This window comes from Cherax quadricarinatus, chromosome 41, assembly GCF_038502225.1.
Source record: "Cherax quadricarinatus isolate ZL_2023a chromosome 41, ASM3850222v1, whole genome shotgun sequence".
Classification (NCBI taxonomy): domain Eukaryota; kingdom Metazoa; phylum Arthropoda; class Malacostraca; order Decapoda; family Parastacidae; genus Cherax; species Cherax quadricarinatus.
Genome location: NC_091332.1, coordinates 27,791,410 through 27,812,659, shown reverse-complemented (window position 1 = coordinate 27,812,659; position 21,250 = coordinate 27,791,410). Strand labels below are relative to the sequence as shown.

The 21,250-nt window shown below is 41.3% G+C and overlaps 1 protein-coding gene across 6 annotated transcripts in view; it reads right to left on the bottom strand.

Annotated features, from left to right (window-relative positions):
• Window positions 1-4,796: 4,796 nt before the first annotated feature.
• The window catches only part of LOC128695953 (uncharacterized), a 39,691-nt gene continuing 23,237 nt past the window's right edge, over window positions 4,797-21,250 (bottom strand). For 2 of the 6 annotated variants that reach the window (XR_008408085.2, XM_053786937.2), the window contains exons 2-3: window positions 19,661-19,778; window positions 4,797-5,473 (exon numbers count right to left, since the gene is read on the bottom strand). Coding sequence is in view for 3 of the 6 variants with exons in the window: in XM_053786937.2 (XP_053642912.1) it covers window positions 5,350-5,473; window positions 19,661-19,778 (242 nt within the window). In the remaining 3 variants the exon portion in view is untranslated. Of the gene's footprint in view, window positions 5,496-19,660; window positions 19,779-20,221; window positions 20,328-21,250 lie in introns of all 6 variants that reach the window. The other 4 variants (XM_053786938.2, XM_053786936.2, XR_011393054.1 and 1 more) reach the window with 4 other exon arrangements.

Sequence of the window (21,250 nt, the reverse complement as noted above, 5' to 3'; positions counted from 1 at the left end):
TTAACAACGAAATTTTAATGAATGCACGTTAATGAACGAGAGAGAGAGAATTAGAGAAGAAGGTATGCAGTGAGATGAGTTAGTGTTGCTTATGGTCCTTGTATAAACTACATGATAATAACACCCGCGTAAGGAAACTTGTCCTGTTTCCTGACAAACCTTACCTAACCTAATCCTTCTGACAACAGTCAACTTATACAGATGTAGTTGACATTAATGACATACATTATAGAAAGCTCCAGGTTATGCAGAGCATTTAGGGTTATTCACGTTCTTATAAGCATAAATTCTAGTGCCTTCAGATCTACTGGAAGAAAGATTGTTGGCCCAAATATGAAAGAATTGGTCTGTGTCGTCAGTGTGCACAGTATAAAAAAAAATTCTTAAGCACGCAGTGCATAATGAGAAAAAAAAACTCCGGTGTTTTAGGTTTAAAACAGTGACTTGGTAGTGTATTTTTGTATAATATTTACGGTTGTATTCTCGTTTTCTTGGTCTCTCTTGATAGAATGGAAGATATGTTACAGAAATAGAGATATTGATTGGTTTCATGATGCAAAGTACCTTTAAATTGTGCTCAAATTAGCAGAAATGTTCGATTTTTGCCGATGTTCAAGAGTAAGCAAATCACTCCACGCGTCCTATATAAGCGTTGCTATATAAGCCAAAATCGCAAGTTTTACTTATTCGGCATGACATACATATATTATATATTACATATTATTGTACCCACGAACAAGTGGTATTGATCAATAACAACACTATGACTAGTCAAAAAGTCGATCCCATGTTGCTTTGGCCTGCCAAATGGTGGGACTTAATCCACGGGACCACAGCAACATCCAGTTCTGCTGGATGCGCTACTCTTAAGGACTGTGTGATCTCGTGTCATGAGTTTACGCCCACTATGAGGCAGGCCAAAGCAGCTTGGGTTCGACTTCTTGACTAGTCGCAGTGTTTTTATTGATCAATACCACTTGTTCGCGGGTACAATAATATATATATATATAATATATATATATATATATATATATATATATATATATATATATATATATATATATATATATATATATATATATATATATATATATAGTATATAATGATTTGCTGCTGTTATCATTATTGTTGTTGAAGTTGGAGGAGGTGTTGATGATGAGGTTGCATGCTCCTCCACACGCTCTGTGACGCAAATCTGTTACGTTATATAACATGGCAAGGAATGCTCCAACACAAAGAAATAATGAAAATAGTAATAATAATAATATTAAATAAACCCTTATGCTAGGTCTTGGCTGTTCTCATCATCACTCTTTTTCTTCTCGTCTTTTGCTGTTTTTCTTCCTGGTATCGCCGCTTTAATCTTATTCTGTCTGTCATTTTTTTTTTACACAGGGTTTGACAAGGTTAAGGATCCCTAGCTTTATTGACAAGCTATTTACAGGTTAAGGATTCCTAACTTTATTGGCAAGCTAAGAGCTATTACCTACATCAGCTCATTTGAAAGCATTTTTATTGTTATGAGACATACAAGTAGGGAACAGGATGAAGTTGGAGCCATCTGTGGGCCAGCATTTTCATTTGATCAACTGACTTTATCTCGTTGACATCATTATGCTGTACGAATGTGTTCCATACTCGAGTCATCTTGGGTATATATGATCTCAGATGTTCTGGAAAAGAGTACAGCCAGTGTGAAGTCGCTGCTTTCTGCCCGTCTTGTGGCATAAAAGCTTGTTTCACGCTGTCCTCGAAGTGGATCCAAGTGTGGTACTTTGACAATATTGGCCTTGTACATAACAGTAAGGCCACCCACATCCCTCCTATGTTGAAGGCTCTGCTGAAATGACAGATCTATCCAGGATGGGTCCAGGCGAGAGATGAGACGTCTTGCTCTGTTCTCCACTTTGTCAAGCAGTCGCAGATGAGAGGGGGGCAGGCAAACCAAGAAAGTGGAGCATACTCAAGGTGTGAGCGTACTTGTGCCTCGTACAGAATCTTGCAACCCCTACTGTCAAGCAGATGCGAGATACGGCGAAGTGCTGTAAGCTTCCTGGCTGCCTTGTTTGCAAGATTTACAACATGGTCCTTCATGGTTAGTTTGGAGTCAAATTTCATCCCAAGGATATCAACTTCTTCTCCAGGTGCCAACGCCCTCCCATTCATCCTTACTACTGCACCAGCATTACCATCATGGTGCCTAGAGACGATCATCATTTGCGTTTTCTCAGGTGCAAATGTTACTTGCCATCTATTTCCCCAAGCTGATATAGCTCTCACTGGTGATTGATGTAGCTTAGAGCAGCTGGCATTTTTTCTCTTGGATAAGTGAATGTCAGTGTACAGTCGTCTGCATATGAATGTGATTCTGGGATGAGATGAAGAAGGTCGTTGACGTAGACATTCCATAACACTGGTCCCAGTACGCTTCCTTGTGGAACACTTGCCCCAATAGGATGTCTTGCTGATTCCGTTCCATTGAGAACTACACTTAGAGATCTACCATGAAGATAATCACTTAGGAGACATAACGTAGAGCCTGCAATTCCCAGTGCTTGAAGTTTTGCTAAGAGGCCCTGGTGCCACACCCGGTCGAAAGCACCAGCAATGTCCAGTGCTACCACACAGCTGACTTTGGAGTCATCCAGTGACTGATGCCACTTAGTGGAGAGGTTTAACAACAGATCAGCAGCAGAGTAACCTTTCCTGAAGCCATATTGACGATCACAAAGTGAGTGGTAGTCAAAAAAACTCTGTCATTTGTCTTGAGATTATTGTCTCAAGGATCTTACCAGTGATTGACAGGAGTGACACTGGTCTGTAGTTGCTGATTTCTGCTCTGCTCTTCTTTTTGTGAACAGGGACTACATTTGCCTCTTTCCGTAGAGAGGGTCATTTACACTGTACTAGGCAGTGCTGAAAGATGCGAGTTAGATGTGCTGCTAGCTGGTCTGCACATCTTCTAAGCAATCTTGGGCTCAACTCTCTCTCTCTCTCTCTCTCTCTCTCTCTCTCTCTCTCTCTCTCTCTCTCTCTCTCTCTCTCTCTCTCTATCTATCTATCTATCTATCTATCTATCTATCTCTTCTACTGTTTTCCTTTGAGCGAGATTCTCACAAATGTCTTCTCCTTGACTTTCAGGGCTTTTGATGCTGGTTTTCCGAGTCAGGTTCATCCCTCTGTCGTGGGCAGTTTGTGATGGGGAAGGCATACTTTTTTTATATTTTTTACATGTTTTTTACATAATTCAAGGGGAGATAAATCAGTGATTTATCTCCCCTTGGTGCGCAGTGCCTTACAATTCTCACCACACTGGACAATACCTTGGCGTCCAGCTTGCGCTAGATGTTTGATCCAAGGCAGCTAGCTTTCAGGGAGAAGGCTTACAGCTTTTCATCTCATTCCTAGTAAGGCTGATGCAGGGGATGAGATGAAAAGCTGTAAGCCTTCTCCCTAAAAGCTGGCTGCCTTGGATCAAACGTCTAGCGCAAGCTGGACGCCAAGGTATTGTCCAGTGTGGTGAGAATGGTAAGGCACTGCGTACCTTGTTCCAAGGTTCGTAGGTTCGAGTCTCCTTCAGCCAGAGATAGGTGTTTATGTATATTTCGCCTGCTCTTGCGAATTCCTTGTATGTATATATATATATATATATATATATATATATATATATATATATATGAGGAGATTCATGTTTGTGTTTTCTGTCAATGGATTCTGTCTATTAATTAGGTTCACATACATTCTATAATATACGGGGCGGTAGGAGAAGAAAACATTTAAACAGCTCCGGGGAGAACCTTCAGTTTTCCCCTGAGGTACGTTTATTCTCTTCTCTAAGGATGAGGGTCCCCAGCAAAGTTCTATACGTGGTACCTCCCTATATATACACACACACACACACACACACACACATATATATATATATATATATATATATATATATATATATATATATATATATATATATATATATATATATATATATATATATATATATATCAATAACCAAACTCAGGTAGGCCAGGATTCTACCCCACGAACATTGTCCCGCCTCTAAGAGACAACACAACATATGTGTCACCTTACCCCTGAGCCAGCCAGTTTAGTAAATGATTTATAATCACCTAGAGGGACTAGTACCAAACTTGCACACGAAAGTCATTCTCTCCGAAAGCAGACGATGGAACATCCCCCCAATGAAAAGCAGGGGTGTCACTAGCACGCTAAGAGAGAACACACTAAGTGTCAGGGGCCCAAAACTGTTCAACTGCTTCCCAGCATACATAAGGGGGATTACCAATAGACCCCTGGCTGTCTTCATGCTGGCACTGGACAAGCACCTAAAGTCGGTACCTGACCAGCCGGGCTGTGGCTCGTACGTTGGATTGCGTGCAGCCAGCAGTAACAGCCTGGTTGATCAGTCCCTGGTCCACCATGAGGCCTGGTCACAGACCGGGCCGCGGGGGCGTTGACCCCCAGAACTCTCTCCAGGTAAACTCCAGGTATAATATACATAAAATACACACACACACACACACACACACACACACACACACACACACACACACACACACACACACACACACACACACACACACACACACACACACACACACGCATGTACAACAGGCCTAGTGTCTAATCGACATGTGCCTAGGACAAAATGGTAACTAACTAACACACGAAGACATCTCTATGCAAAGTAACAAAAAAAAAAAAAAAAGATACACAAACTCCTTCATGCATTGCTCCTCAAAAATGAACTTTTGTAATGTTGTTAGACTGAAACATTCTAAGAAATTTAAAATATTTTATTGTTATAAGTGAACCAAAATGCTGAAAGGCTATGTTCTAAAACAATAATTCATAAAATGATTCAATTCTGTAATATCCAAGGACATGCAATAATTCATTTTATTAAACAAAGTACAATATATTTTTATAAACATCAGTGAGGTCAGAAATTTCATAAGAAAGACTGTAGCCGAGGATGAAGTTGGTAATAAGCTACAACTGCTATATTGAATTTCTTCATTGCTGTGACTTCACTCCAAGAATGTGTGGTACTAGTTAAATACATAGCCTCATGATTGAGAAAAATTATTCTAATTTTGATTTACTATGTTTATTTCAACACGATTCATGGCCTCCTTCCTCTCGTGGTTAATTAAGACTACTAGCCATGGTTTCCTTCCTCCCGTGATTAAGACTACTAGCCATGGTTTCCTTCCTCCCGTGATTAAGACTGCTAGCCATGGTTTCCTTCCTCCCGTGATTAAGACTGCTAGCCATGGTTTCTTTCTTTCTGTGGTTAGACTAGTTATGGCTTCCTTTCTCCCGTGGTTAAGACTACCAGTTCTTTCCCCAGCGTCGTGGTGGTGCTGGTGCAGCGTTCTCTCCAGAGTTCATCTCGTACGTGGAGACCACGCTCGTGCCTGCGTCTAACACCTTAAGTCCGCTCGCGTCATGCCCGCTGCAGAAGGGTAGCTAAATTACTGTTAGATGAAAAGAGTAGTGACGTTAGTGCTTGCTAAATAGAGTAATGAAGCTAGTGTTAGTCGAAAAGAGAAGACTTAGCTGAAAGGGGTTATGTTAGTTCAGGAGAGTAGTATTAGCTGAGAAGTGCAATGCTACCCGAAACATTAGTACAACCTAGTTTCTTCCAGCGTTTCCTTTCTCCTTCTATCAAGTTCAAAGCTGAATGGAAATCTCACTCTTTACTTCCTGTTTTTGATGTTTATGTCCAGTGTGTGACAGGCTTTTATTTTTCAGTTTACCGCAAGCTAATGCACATTCACTACTTTTCTCAACATGCTTCCTTTGTTAAGGAAAGTAATGCCTGGATAGTTTGTGACCCTCAATTTCTCTACTCTGAAATATTCATTCTTCGCAGCTTGTTCTCATGTCTTGTCTAGCTTCCCGATTACATAAGCTCTGCCTACCCTTATGTTACACAGAATTTATCTTTTAAACTCTGCTCCTGTGAAATCTTCTGTTATTTGCCTTCCCCGTGTTTCCATTCATCTAAATCTTAACATCCTCCGTCCCTACTACTTGTCAGGGGGAATATCTAATTCACACTACTCTTGTCAGTGATGTTTCTAACGTTTACCACCTCTCCTAGTTTCTCTTGTCTTCTCCAATATTTTGGTGAAACTGGCACCATCCTTTCTGCTGTCAGAGATCACAAACATCTTTTTATCTGGTCTTTTGCCAAAACTGCCCACCCTTGTAGCATTCACAGATGCTATCTTGTCGAATCTGCTCTTATACACAACATTCCTCACAATCCTAGTTCTGGATTTTTTTCTGTAGATGCCTCTCTTTCTCATTACGTTGTCAAATGCTCTAATCTTCAGAACATTCGTGACTTGATCTGATCTTTGCCCCATCTCATTTCTTTTTCACCTGTATTCTGCATTTTCTTTACTATTCCTGTCTTCTGCCTTGGTGGGCTTTGTCCAACCGACGTTTTGCTCTATGCATGTGGGCCAGCAGCTCTCCTACAGTGCTTCTCTGCTACTATTCCTAATTCTCTTACTACTCCGATACTCTTCTATTACCGGTACCACTAATAACACCATCGCAACTGCTGCTTCTGCTCACTTATTACTACAACTATCACTGCTACACTACTCCAACAACCACTACTTCTCCTACTTAAGACCATAAGAGAGGAACACAGCAGCAGACCTGATAAGTAAGATTCATATGCAAGTTAGGTATTTTTCGAATCGTTTCGCTTACTCAATAGACTTCTTAAGTCGAATACAGAGGCAATATAAACAGTATAGATGTGAAGACGATGTAATCAGTCCAGTACCCTGGAAGACGTAGTTCTGAGGTGGTCAGTCCCTCAGCCTCTTTTTCGATCCGCCTGTAGATGCTTCTCTTTTCACCCAAATGATTTTTAAGTCTATTAATTTTCCATTTAGGATCATTTATGTTTAATCGAATTTCTCGGTAATATACTTCTGCTGTTATTGTTACGTTGGTTTCCCTCCTTCCTCCTTTTCGGTCTTCGGGTCTTTTATATTTTTCATTCTCCTGTAACTTGACAATGGTCCAGGACTGACTGAAGCGTCGTCAGAAGTTTCATTTTCTGAGTTCAGATTATTTTTATAGTGGCATTCATGTCCAGCGTGATCCTAACAACCAAGACAGATGTCGTCTTCACATCAAAGTCTACTGTGATCTTGACAAACAGATCTTGGCAGCAAAGTTTTGTGAGATGCTGCCAACCTACTTGGGAGTGATCTTGATGAGCAGGTATAATGTGGTCTTGAGCTCGTCTAGTGTGGTTTTGAGGAGCTGGTCTAGTGTGATCTTGACAACCAAGTCTAATTTGGTCCTGGCGATCGTGACTAGTGAGGTCTAGTATAGTCTTAAGCAACGTTTTAATGACAAAGTAAGAGGTAGTCTTTATGAGCAGTGTAGTGTAGTGTAACCTTAACGACCAGGCTAGGTGTGGGTCTTAGCCAGGCAAGGTGTGGTCTTAACGACCAGGCTAGGTGTGGTCTCAACGATTGTCATGTGGTGTCTAGACGACCCAATATAGATACTCAAAAATCCGGGGAAAAGGAATTAGTGCAATTGTTATGACTTCCGTCACACACTGGATCACTCCTTCAAAATAAAGTTGATACTTTAGCAAAAAAGAATAACAACAGGAGAGAAGTAAACAATGAAATTGAATGTTAGAAGCCTGAGTTGATCGATAACCCACTATGATAACATGAACTTAAATAAACAAGTTTATAGAACACGTTGCAATAGAATAGACTGGAATAGAATAGACTGGAGGATGGAGTCAAGAGGCCGGCTCCTTATCGTGGGGAATAAAATCGAAAAGAAATTGAAAAATTAATTAATCGTACAGAAAAATAGATTAGCAATCTGCAACACTTTACTGTAAGTTTATTCAGGGACAGGTGCACATAAATACAGTTACATAAATTATCATACATAGCAGCATATGTACATTACCTGGGATAACCCAAGAAGTAAGATCATTCTATATTTATTTAGAGTCAATACATCAATTACTGTATCTCCGCCCATTAAGTGGGTTTTCTCAAATTGTTTTGTCATTTTTTGCTATTTTTTTTTTTGTATTTTTCCTGGTATATAAAAAATACTATATAACATGGTTATCAAGTGGGTGGAGTTAAGCACACCAATGGAGAGGCAAGAAATAACGGTGAAGAAGACATGACTCGAAGAAATATGTCTCATTGTCTAACCATGAGAGACATGGAACTATATAAAATAATTGTTATACACTGTTTTTAATAATTGTCCCTATTTATCTATATCAAGTGCTCCAAAATTATAGTAGACATATAATACATACCATACAAATATAATATAGACGTCCAAATGAAAAATAAATGACATTCCGAGGAGCAGTGTTGGGGGGGGGGGAAGGGTAAATAGCACAATGTTGCAGTCTGCCCTCATATTACGTTCTCTGGTCTGCCCACACTAGAAAACCTGTGTCACACAGGGCAGACTGTTGTACAACACTCCTGTAGTCTAGATTTTTTTTTTAGATTTTTGCCACCGAAGTGGCTAGTTTATTGTGCACCCCATATCCATCCTGTGGACGGTAGCACAAGAGAATATGGATACACAAAAGGCCTAGGAGCTAGGCCCCAAAAGGGTTAACAGGTGTATATTTGGATTTATATCCACATATTTACAGTTCACTTATCTATACTTAGCAAATTTAGGAAATTTGCTAAGTATATCTGGTATCTGGTATAGCGCGATTTTCTCCCCCTCCCCCCCCTCTTCATCCCTCAAAAAAAAAAAAATGTTCTTGAGTAAAGTATTCGGCTGCATTTCCCTGGATATCTGGTAAATAAGTTATTGACATATACATTGAAGCACTTTCATTAATAATGAACGAGCTGAAAGAATTTTCACGGCTTAACAGACTGGTGAAAAAAATGGCAATAGCACAATTAGTCGGGGATAAAGGGCAGACATTTTACTAAGTTTAAAAAAATTACCAACTTTATTTATTTATTTATTTATTTTTGAGGGAAGAAATTAACGTACACTAGAGTATTTGTATTCATGGTAAAATCAGTTTAGCGTTGTTTGAGTAGGGAGTCAAACACACGTCTGGCAGTGCCACTACGTCGCGTGTGGCTGCCAAATCCAATGATCAATATACATATTTTTTATTTATTTGTTTGTTGGCCAGTCTTTATAAAACTTTTGTGACTAAAGCTTCCGCTTCACACACGGAGGGCCCGGGTTCGATTCCCGGCGGGTGGAAACATTTCGACACGTTTCCTTACACCTGTTGTCCTGTTCACCTAGCAGCAAATAGGTACCTGGGTATTAGTCGACTGGTTTGGGTCGCATCCTGGGGGACAAGATTAAGGACCCCAATGGAAATAAGTTAGACAGTCATCGATGACGCACTGACTTTCTTGGGTTATCCTGGGTGGCTAACCCTCCGGGGCTAAAAATCCGAACGAAATCTTATTTTATCTTATCTTATGTACGCTTACTTACCTGGAGTTTACCTGGAGAGAGTTCCGGGGGTCAACGCCCCCGCGGCCCGGTCTGTGACCAGGCCTCCTGGTGGATCAGAGCCTGATCAACCAGGCTGTTGCTGCTGGCTGCACGCAAACCAACGTACGAGCCACAGCCCGGCTGATCAGGAACTGACTTTAGGTGCTTGTCCAGTGCCAGCTTGAAGACTGCCAGGGGTCTGTTGGTAATCCCCCTTATGTGTGCTGGGAGGCAGTTGAACAGTCTCGGGCCCCTGACACTTATTGTATGGTCTCTTAACGTGCTAGTGACACCCCTGCTTTTCATTGGGGGGATGGTGCATCGTCTGCCAAGTCTTTTGCTTTCGTAGTGAGTGATTTTCGTGTGCAAGTTCGGTACTAGTCCCTCTAGGATTTTCCAGGTGTATATAATCATGTATCTCTCCCTCCTGCGTTCCAGGGAATACAGGTTTAGGAACCTCAAGCACTCCCAGTAATTGAGGTGTTTTATCTCCGTTATGCGCACCGTGAAAGTTCTCTGTACTTTTTCTAGGTCGGCAATTTCACCTGCCTTGAAAGGTGCTGTTAGTGTGCAGCAATATTCCAGCCTAGATAGAACAAGTGACCTGAAGAGTGTCATCATGGGCTTGGCCTCCCTAGTTTTGAAGGTTCTCATTATCCATCCTGTCATTTTTCTAGCAGATGCGATTGATACAATGTTATGGTCCTTGAAGGTGAGATCCTCCGACATGATCACTCCCAGGTCTTTGACGTTGGTGTTTCGCTCTATTTTGTGGCCAGAATTTGTTTTGTACTCTGATGAAGATTTAATTTCCTCATGTTTACCTTATCTGAGTAATTGAAATTTCTCATCGTTGAACTTCATATTGTTTTCTGCAGCCCACTGAAAGATTTGGTTGATGTCCGCCTGGAGCTTTGCAGTGTCTGCAATGGAAGACACTGTCATGCAGATTCGGGTGTCATCTGCAAAGGAAGACACGGTGCTGTGGCTGACATTCTTGTCTATGTCGGATATGAGGATGAGGAACAAGATGGGAGCGAGTACTGTGCCTTGTGGAACAGAGCTTTTCACCGTAGCTGCCTCGGACTTTACTCTGTTGACGACTACTCTCTGTGTTCTGTTAGTGAGGAAATTATAGATCCATCGACCGACTTTTCCTGTTATTCCTTTAGCACGCATTTTGTGCGCTATTACGCCATGGTCACACTTGTCGAAGGCTTTTGCAAAGTCTGTATATATTACATCTGCATTCTTTTTGTCTTCTAGTGCATTTAGGACCTTGTCGTAGTGATCCAATAGTTGAGACAGACAGGAGCGACCTGTTCTAAACCCATGTTGCCCTGGGTTGTGTAACTGATGGGTTTCTAGATGGGTGGTGATCTTGCTTCTTAGGACCCTTTGAAAGATTTTTATGATATGGGATGTTAGTGCTATTGGTCTGTAGTTCTTTGCTGTTGCTTTACTGCCCCCTTTGTGGAGTGGGGCTATGTCTGTTGTTTTTAGTAACTGTGGGACAACCCCAGTGTCCATGCTCCCTCTCCATAGGATGGAAAAGGCTCGTGATAGGGGCTTCTTGCAGTTCTTGATGAACACAGAGTTCCATGAGTCTGGCCCTGGAGCAGAGTGCATGGGCATGTCATTTATCGCCTGTTCGAAGTCATTTGGCGTCAGGATAACATCGGATAGGCTTGTGTTAATCAAATTTTGTGGCTCTCTCATAAAAAATTAATTTTGATCTTCGAATCTCAGTCTGGTTAGCGGCTTGCTAAAAACTGAGTCATATTGGGACTTGAGTAGCTCACTCATTTCCTTGCTGTCATCTGTGTAGGACCCATCTTGTTTAAGTAGGGGCCCAATACTGGACGTTGTTCTCGATTTTGATTTGGCATAGGAGAAGAAATACTTCGGGTTTCTTTCGATTTCATTTATGGCTTTTAGTTCTTCCCGCGATTCCTGTCTCCTAAAGGATTCTTTTAGCTTAAGTTCGATGCTTGCTATTTCTCTGACCAGTGTCTCCCTACGCATTTCAGATATATTGACCTCTTTTAGCCGCTCTGTTATTCTTTTCCGTCGCCTGTAAAGGGAGCGCCTGTCTTTCTATTTTACATCTACTCCTCCTTTTTCTTAGAGGAATAAGCCTTGTGCATACATCGAGTGCCACCGAGTTAATCTGTTCTAGGCATAAGTTGGGGTCTGTGTTGCTTAGTATATCTTCCCAGCTTATATCGGTTAGGACTTGGTTTACTTGGTCCCACTTTATGTTTTTGTTATTGAAGTTGAATTTGGTGAATGCTCCCTCGTGACTAGTCTCATTATGTCGGTCTGGGGCTCCACGCATACATGTCTGAACCTCAATTATGTTGTGATCTGAGTATATTGTTTTTGATATGGTGACATTTCTTATCAGATCATCATTGTTAGTGAAGATGAGGTCTAGTGTATTCTCCAGTCTAGTAGGCTCTATTATTTGCTGGCTTAAATTGAATTTTGTGCAGAGATTTAAAAGCTCGTGTGAGTGTGAGTTTTCATCAGAGCTGCCTCCTGGTGTTATTACTGCAACAATATTATTTGCTATATTCCTCCATTTTAGGTGCCTTAAGTTGAAATCCCCCCAGGAGCAAGATGTTGGGTGCAGGAGCTGGAAGATTTTCCAGACAGTGGTCAATTTTTAACAGCTGTTCCTGGAATTGCTGGGATGTTGCATCCGGAGGCTTGTAGACTACCACAATGACTAGGTTTTGGTTCTCGACCTTTACTGCTAAAACTTCCACTACATCATTTGAGGCATTAAGCAGTTCTGTGCAAACAAGTGACTCTGCAATGTACAGGCCAACCCCCCCCCCCCCCTTTTGCCTGTTCACTCTGTCACATCTGTATAGGTTGTAACCTGGGATCCATATTTCGTTGTCCAAGTGATCCTTTATATGGGTCTCAGTGAAAGCCGCGAACATTGCCTTTGCCTCTGCAAGCAGTCCACGGATGAAAGGTATTTTGTTGTTTGTTGCTGGCTTTAGACCCTGTATATTTGCAAAGAAGAATGTTATCGGACTGGTGGTATTGTTGGTACTGGGGGGGGATTTTTTTTCCGGCATTAGTATCTGTATCTGTTGGTTTGGAGTGGAGGCCATCGACAGTGGTTCCACTCCAGGAATGACTGGATTTGGTGTACGATTTCTGCCATTTCCTGCCAGTTTTTTTTCCTTCCTGGCACTAAAAAACCTCTCCCTCTTGAGTGGCTGTGGCTACCCAGGTTTTCCCATGGCGTGGATGTTTTGTATCTTTTTGTCCCCTTTAGATGGTATGCCTGGCAATTTAAGTTATATCACAGTCTTTCCTGTACTGAAGAGGTACACAGTTCAGGGTGAAAAAGCTTACAGGAAGGGAGTTTGCATTTTCCTGTTGTCATATGGGCATGGCATTTTCTAGGGTGGTCATAGTTGCACGTCCCATCTGTTTTTCCAGATTTCCCATGCCAGCAGATACCAAGTGCATAGTATGTGCACAGGCTTGTTTTCCGTTTGCCTTGGGTTTCTGTGACTGTATTCCCTGTTGGTGCATGTTTCCCTGTCTTACTTCTATCCTCCCTAGCACCAACAATGGAGCTCCCACCAGTTGTTTTTGGTAATATATCCTCACTATTGCTAGTGGAGTCCTCTTGTTTGCTATTTCCTGCGGTATTTCTAGTTTGCAATATTGGTTTTATCTTATCTTTGACTACACTTGTTTCCCTACTATGGCTCCTGTCCCCTATGAGGTCATTTATATGTATTCCTTCCTGCGTATAATTCCCGACTACCTGGACAAAATCTCCAGCTTCACCATTACTGTCTCTCAGGACAGCATCTCCAGCTTCACCATTACTGTCTCCCAGGACAGCACCTCCAGCTTCACCATTACTGTCTCCCAGGATAGCACCTCCAGCTTCACCATTACTGTCTCCCAGGACAGCACTATCAGCCCCACATTTACTGACTACCAGGACTTCATCTCCAGCCTTACAGTTTCTGACTACATGGCCAGTATCAAGGGCAGTACCATTCAGCTCAGACTTTTTATGTTCCCATCTGTTGTAGAAAGCTTCCAGGTTTTCTATGAAAGCAGCTTTGATGTTGTCCTCTTTTAATACCCTTGTGATTTTAGTCCACAGATTTATCTCATTTGGGTATACCCAAAAACACTTCCCTGTTTTAATACTGCTTGTAGCTAGTTCTTGGATATCTGCACAAGGGGCGTGACACCAATTTCCACAAAAATGACAATTTACCCATGTGGAAGCCCGTTTGTTTGACTGACCACAGACTACACACAGCTTCATAATGATTTGAATGGTTGATTTACTGCAATTCTACTAGCAACCTCTTGAATATTCTATTAATAACCTCCTTAAATGAAGCTCTAGCTATTTGTATTTCTGTTTCTAACTGTTTTTGTATATTGGACAGCTTACCGTGCACGTTCCTGATTTATATTTAATGTTTGTGTTTATAAGGGCGCCTACAACCCCATCCGTTTACAGTCTGCTTTATTGTCCAACGAAACCGTTTGAAACCAGTCAAGGGTTTGGACCAGTCAAGGGTTTGGACCAGTCAAGGGTTCGGACCAGTCAAGGGTTCGGACCAGTCAAGGGTTCGGACCAGTCAAGGGTTCGGACCAGTCAAGGGTTCGGACCAGTCGATCTGATCTGATCAGTGGGTCACTTATTTAAAACATACTGGTCGGTGATTTGAGCTAACACATGAAGGATCTACTGGAAATTATCTACCCGAGTAATATGTGATTTGATTGATACAAAAGTATAACTTGCGTGTTGAAGAAACCGGTGACTGCTGGCAACTCCTACAATGACGAACGGTCGAGCCTCAATCCTTGTTTATTAATCGCTGTATCTAGCTTTTCTAGTTTTTTCCGTCTCCACCACAATAAATGCTATATTATCACTATAGTTGACTGGTGGAAATTTTGGAGGAAGGACGCTTTTTCTGTAGTAATAATTGCTTCTCGTTGTGTATATTGCGACCGCTGGTAACTACAGGTTATATGAAATTCACAGTATACGTCTGGTATTTCAAGAAAAAAGAAACTAATGAAAGTCACTCCACTCCACTAAGTACCATTATAATACTGGTTAGTTGCTACTACAACACTGTATTCTGCTATTCACTGGTATCACTAGATTATATGCGAGTACACTAGCAGGCCAGGAAGATTATTAAAACAGCTGACCTGTGGTAAGATTCTGGCGACTTCTGGCACCTGCCTCTATAGGCTTATCACTTCATTTACAAATTCACCTGTTTTCAAATGACACTTTAGCCTTTATCATCAATATACTAGGGAGCCACTGTAGTATACACTATACACTATGTATACTCAATGTTATCAGGGAGACTTTCTTTCCTCTGACACGAAAAGTTCAATTATTATTATTTTTTTCACACGGGACACAGGCCTATGATTCCCCTCTGGCAGTAAACTCTGCTAGGTAGTGCACACTAATTCTCCTTTTTTGACTCAGTATATAATGTTTTCCGCCCAAGATTGGTTCCAGGCGCTAGAGGGATGTATCGTATAGGATTGATGACACAAATTAAAGTTCTAGCACGTAAGAACGACCGTGAAAACACCAACTTAAATAACGTGGAGTACAATTTTGCCATCTTCACTGGCCACCTGGCTTGGGAACTTCAACATTGGTATATACATAATCACCCATTAATTCTTTCCACCTGTTAACTCCTCAGGTAGGGCTCCATCCAAAGCACACTCAAGCCTCCATGCTTTTGGTATTAACAATTTCCCTCTTATTGTAAGGTGTGACACTAAGCCTATGCTCTCTGGGTTAATTTATTGGGCATACTGGAATTATGAGACCTTAACAATAGCAAGTCTGTGTCCCAAGTCAGTCCCAGCACATTACTGCATATAGGCACTTCAACTCCAGGGCTATCCATATTTATTGATCCCTCGAAATGGACTAATTACTGTTCCATTCCCTCAGGGGCATCCTTGCACCTTGCATTATTTCATTAACCCCTTCATATATACTCATTAGTTCCTCTTCAGTTGACGTCACACTCAGGAAATTGTCCACATAAGATTATTTACCCAATTACTTCGCTCAGTGGACCACCTGTGCACTTAAGGTGTGCATTTATCGTCGCCTGAAGTAGGAACAATTTATTATTTAACTGTTTATTAATTATATCATTATAAGCAGTCATCAGATCTGGTGTCTTGCTCAGTTCACAGAGCTGGGCCCTTTAACTGTCCATATGCCATCCTATAATTAGTAGGTAATTCTGGACGGTTGAGCTTCCATGGAAGTCGTACCCAGTAATGTCCAGATTCACATTTAACATCCTTCAGGTATTGTTCCTGAGTAAAGGAATCGTCTGGACTTTCCTCATTTATATTAATCCCTATGCTGTCCAGCTCCCACAAATTAGACTGGTTCAACATCATCCTCGATAGAAGAATATTTGTACTGGGTTGACCTTTTATGAGTAAGACACCGCGACTGTATTTACTACTTCCTCTAGTCATTATTACTACGCGATAGTCTGCCATATATTACATGGCCCGTACCAGTGTTGAGGAGAGTGACGCCGCATGGTTTTGGATTTATGCCCTTTATCCTGAATTATTACATCCAACACCGGCAAGGCTACCTCAGCTAGGCCATCATTATTGCCATTAGCTGTAACCTTTACATCAGTCACTGTAGTGCCAGGGTTATTAACATTATCATTACTGTCACCATTATTATAAGAATTACATACAACCCTGCACATAACTGTATGGTGCCTTCCCTTGTTGCATTGATAGCAACTGTTCAATTTGGTATGACAATCCTTTACATTATGATTGTCTAGACATCTGATAAATCTGCCAAATTCTTTCATTCTTTCCACTTTAATATCCCATGAATTATAGGCATTACAATTTTTAGTGAAATGAGTACCCTTGCAGAAGAGTCTCTTTCCTTGCCTGACCTCTTATTAACTGGGTTACCCTTACTGATGTACTTATTCCTCTTACCTTGATGTGAGGAACCACTATTACTGATTCCTGTCACTTGATATGTGCCTATTTAACTCTTAATTATGATTATTACCACTGGGATTATTTTTCCCTTTTGAGACTTAACAGATACTTCAGAGTCATTATGTGTTATATCCTTAGAACTGTTTGACTGACTGGTCTGCAATTGAACAATTAATTCTTGCCGACCTAGTCTGATTTCCTTCAGACCGTACTCTGGAGGTTTTGGCAAACACACCCTTTGCATTAATATGTTGATTAACTGTCTGGCTTACGCCCTTTAATTTATTCAAAGCCTTACTTTTACAAACCATACCCCCGGCCGGGATTGAACCCGCGGTCATAGTCTCAAAACTCCAGCCCGTCGCGTTAGCCACTAGACCAGCTAGCCACAATAAGATTCATCCAACTAGGTATATTTCTACACCATAGGAAGGTTAGCACAGGCACCTCTGTGACCACAAATGCAAGTTTTTACAGACGAATCTCCAGCTAGCGTGACCGTGACGAACTTTAGCTCAAGTCCCTTCAATGCCGTCAACATGACTCAAGAAATCGTAATGACACGATTGCAAACAAACCATACCCCCGGCCGGGATTGAACCCGCGGTCATAGTCTCAAAACTCCAGCCCATCGCGTTAGCCACTAGACCAGCTAGCCACAATAAGATTCATCCAACTAGGTATATTTCTACACCATAGGAAGATTAGCACAGTCATGTTGACGGCAGTGAAGGGACTTGAGATAGAGTTCGTCACGGCCACGCTAGCTGGAGATTCGTCTGTAAAAACTTGCATTTGTGTTCACAGTGGTGCCTGTGCTAACCTTCCTATGGTGTAGAAATATACCTAGTTGGATGAATCTTATTGTGGCTAGCTGGTCTAGTGGCTAACGCGACGGGCTGGAGTTTTGAGACTCTCTGACCGCGGGTTCAATCCCGGCCGGGGGTATGGTTTGTTTGCAATCGTGTCATTACGATTTCTTGAGTCACTTACTTTTACAAGAGTTTTTCTTCCACTTCGTAATGCTGATTAATTAAAACATTCATTTCCATTCCATCTGCACAATTCTCCAGCAGATCTCTTTCACAGTCTTTAAACCACAATTTGTACCACTCAAATCTACTCTCTAAAACATCTAAATATAACTTTAATTCATTAGGGTTCACGGTTTCTTGATTCATTAAAACCAAGCACTTGTATGCCTTCGTCACATGGCCTTTAATAGCCTGTAATGATGCTTTCATTACTCTAAAATCCACAGACTTGTCAGCCACATTAACTCCATCAGATCCAGTCATGGTTAGAGAATTATTAATCACTGATTATACAACTTAAGTAGGCGCCTTATAAGAGTAATTCTTGCACTTTACTCTTGTATAAATCCTAGCCACACATGTGCTAACAATTAATTAGGCTAATTATCATCCACACGATCGATTAAATTTGTGTACCCTATACCCACTTCCTTCAATCAGTCACTTAATTATTAAGTAATTAATTCAATTAATTTTTTCACTGATTGCATCCGGTACAAAGGGCCAGCAGGCAGATATGGAAAATTTTATAGGGGGTTACCTGTATGTACCTCAACATTATATGCATACAAGTAATCTCATTGGGAGACGACAGCCATATTGTTTACCGTAGTCACCCCGTGTAGACATGTGAGAAAACTTAATCACCCCTGGTCCCTCCGGGTGGTCCCTTCGACCCTCGCAATCTTATCCATATCTATCCGAGACCAGTATAAATGGGATAGCACCCACAAGTACGGCGCTACTAATTAATTGTGGACTGTATAGATTATATTAGCTTACCTGAATGAAGGGGGGGGGGTAGGTTACACATGGATATATCCATCAAGGAAAAACACTTGTACATAATCCCACCACTTACCAGATATTCTCTGGTGGTCACTTGATGTAGCTGGATCACCCATAATCTACCCAATTACAACATACCTAACTGGCCAGTATCAGTCTGCTATAACTAGAAGGGTTACTTAACTGTGGGTGATTGATACTCCTTATTTCCTCCATTCACCATCTCATTTCGATGTCCTGCTACACCGACACGGTTCTTATTCCAGCAGGACGAGGTATTCGTTGGTTTGTCCCGGTTTACAAGTCGTGACTCCATAAAAACTTCACTATCCTTGGGACGGGAACCACGAGGACTAACGTGTTCACTCGGAGCAGGGCGACTTATTTCACTTCACTCTCTTAACTTAGTGTTATTAACACTGATTACATTACAATTCACAAGACGATTTAATGTCTCATAATTATTATACACATTAGAGGTCACTCCACTAAGATCTGAGACCGATGAGTGAAGATTAAATCACTGGTATTTTCCCCTGGACACACTCCATGGTGGTGCACCAGTCACCGCCGGTCCCACCATTATTCACTAATTTTACCACTTATTATAGCAGTGCCGTCAATCACGTTCCCTCACTCTTCACCAGGGGCAGTTACGACACTTCCTATTATGAAGGGAGGCCTATATTAATCTTTAGGCCGCCGTGAATGCCAATTTCCTGGTCCCATGTTTTCACAGCCTCTTAACCCCATTCAAAACACTCCCGCTCCTCCATGCCCTGTCTCGACCTGTCTCCCCACACATCCGCGCAGGCGCAGCGGGAACATTGTTGGTTTTATTCCATTTTCAAATACATTTTTGACCCAAAGCAACACATTAAACACCTATTAGGCACTACAGCTTCGGAAAATTAAAATATTTTCCACAAAATCCAAAAATTTAATCTTTACGACCAGATCAAATGTGGTCTTGAAGACTAGATCTACTTTGGTTTTAACAACCATGCTATGTGTGGTCTAGACACCTATGCCAAGTGTGGTCTTGATGATCAGGTCTAGCTTGGTCTTGACAACTACGTCAGGTGTGGTCTATACGACTAAAAGATCTAGATGTCCCTCAAGGATACCTTAGTAAGTAAGTTTATTCAGGTATACACAAATACAGTTACATAGAATTATCATGCATAGCATATGTGTAGAGAACCTAGGATAACCTAAAAAAAAAGTCAGGCAGAGTGACTTCCATTATCTACTTCACTACTCACTAGTCTGGACTGTAGACGTGTACGTTCTGTATGAGGTCCTTGATGTGTTCGCCTGGGCGAGCCTCCATCTCCTCCAACACCAGTGCCACCACCAGTGCTAACACCAGCACTACTTTCACTGGAACAGTGGAACAATGGTCGCTTAGTTTATTAAGTTTAAACATATCGACTATATGAAGGTCATTATAATCGCGAGTTATTTGTAAAAAACTAACTAGTTAATGAAATTTAATTCTGAGGTATGTGTATTACAGGGATTTTTGACCTGCCCTGCACCTTACCACTGTACTTCGAAGAGCAGAGACCATTTGCTGAAGTATTGCATTCATTTATTAAACATTTTTAGGGTCATTTGACAAGTATCTCGGAGGGAACCCGAGCTATTCTACCATAAGCTGCAGGTGAGATGGGTTAGAACTCATTAAGAACCTGTGTTTAAAGTTGCAGCAGTGACTTGCAATAACTTCTCCAGCAAAAAGAATATCCTGGTAAGGGTACTAGTTATCAGCCTATGTAGTACAGTGGTAGAGAGCTCGACTGAAGATCCAAGTGCTGGAGTACCTGGGCCTGAGTCTCGCCATTCCAGTGGAGGACCTCCAAACTGTTTCACGAAATTGCATTCACTCCACTCTTCCGGCTCAGTCGTAGTAGCTCGTATGTAAGATACCTACAGTTGAATCATAATTTTGGACAAAAGCAATCACAGAAAAAGATTTCGTGCTTAAAGACTTTACTGAATTTACTTGAAAATATGCAGTCATTTAATAAATAACGCTCTAGTTACATCATGCCAGACACTAGCTATCCCTTATTAAAGCTGCTGAATCACATTACATACAGGACCCCAGGGAATTCTGGGTTTTTATTCGGAAGGTCACTGGAGTCTCAAAAACAACGCACTTCCAACACACAACCCATAACATAAACATTACAGACCCAGCACAAGCTGCACATGCTTTCAAAGACATATGGGAAAATATTTTTCACCCTCACCCTCCTGACCCAGCTGCACAACAACACACACAAGATATTGAACACTGGATCTCCACACACACACACACACACATCACCTGTCCTGACCTTATTATACAACTATCTTCTTTCACCTCCACTCACCACCTCAATACACCTTTTTCTCAGTAAAATCCTCAGTCTTGCATCTTTCCCCCATCATACCTCGCGCTTCTGGACTTTCTCACCATATTCTCCGCCACCTCCCAGACTCTGTTATCTCCACTCTTATCAGTCAATCAATCAAGTTTATTCTCTATAAGGATTACAATGCGGGGTTTACAGATTTTGGATATTGTGTGGTTTACATGTTTTAAAATACTAATTACAGAGGGGGCCACTAGGACACCTAGCATGGCTAGGCATTTCGGGCAGACTTAGATTAATTCTAAACTTTAAATTATTACAGATTATGGTATTAAGGCTAAGTGACTACATTATAGTTTGTGAGTTTTGCAATGTGAATGCTTTTGTTTTGGCACATTACATAGTGTCTATATTGGAGTATCATAGACAAACTTATGACTTGTTAGGATTCATTAATTTAAGATTAAGATTCGTATTTCTGTGTTTATAGTC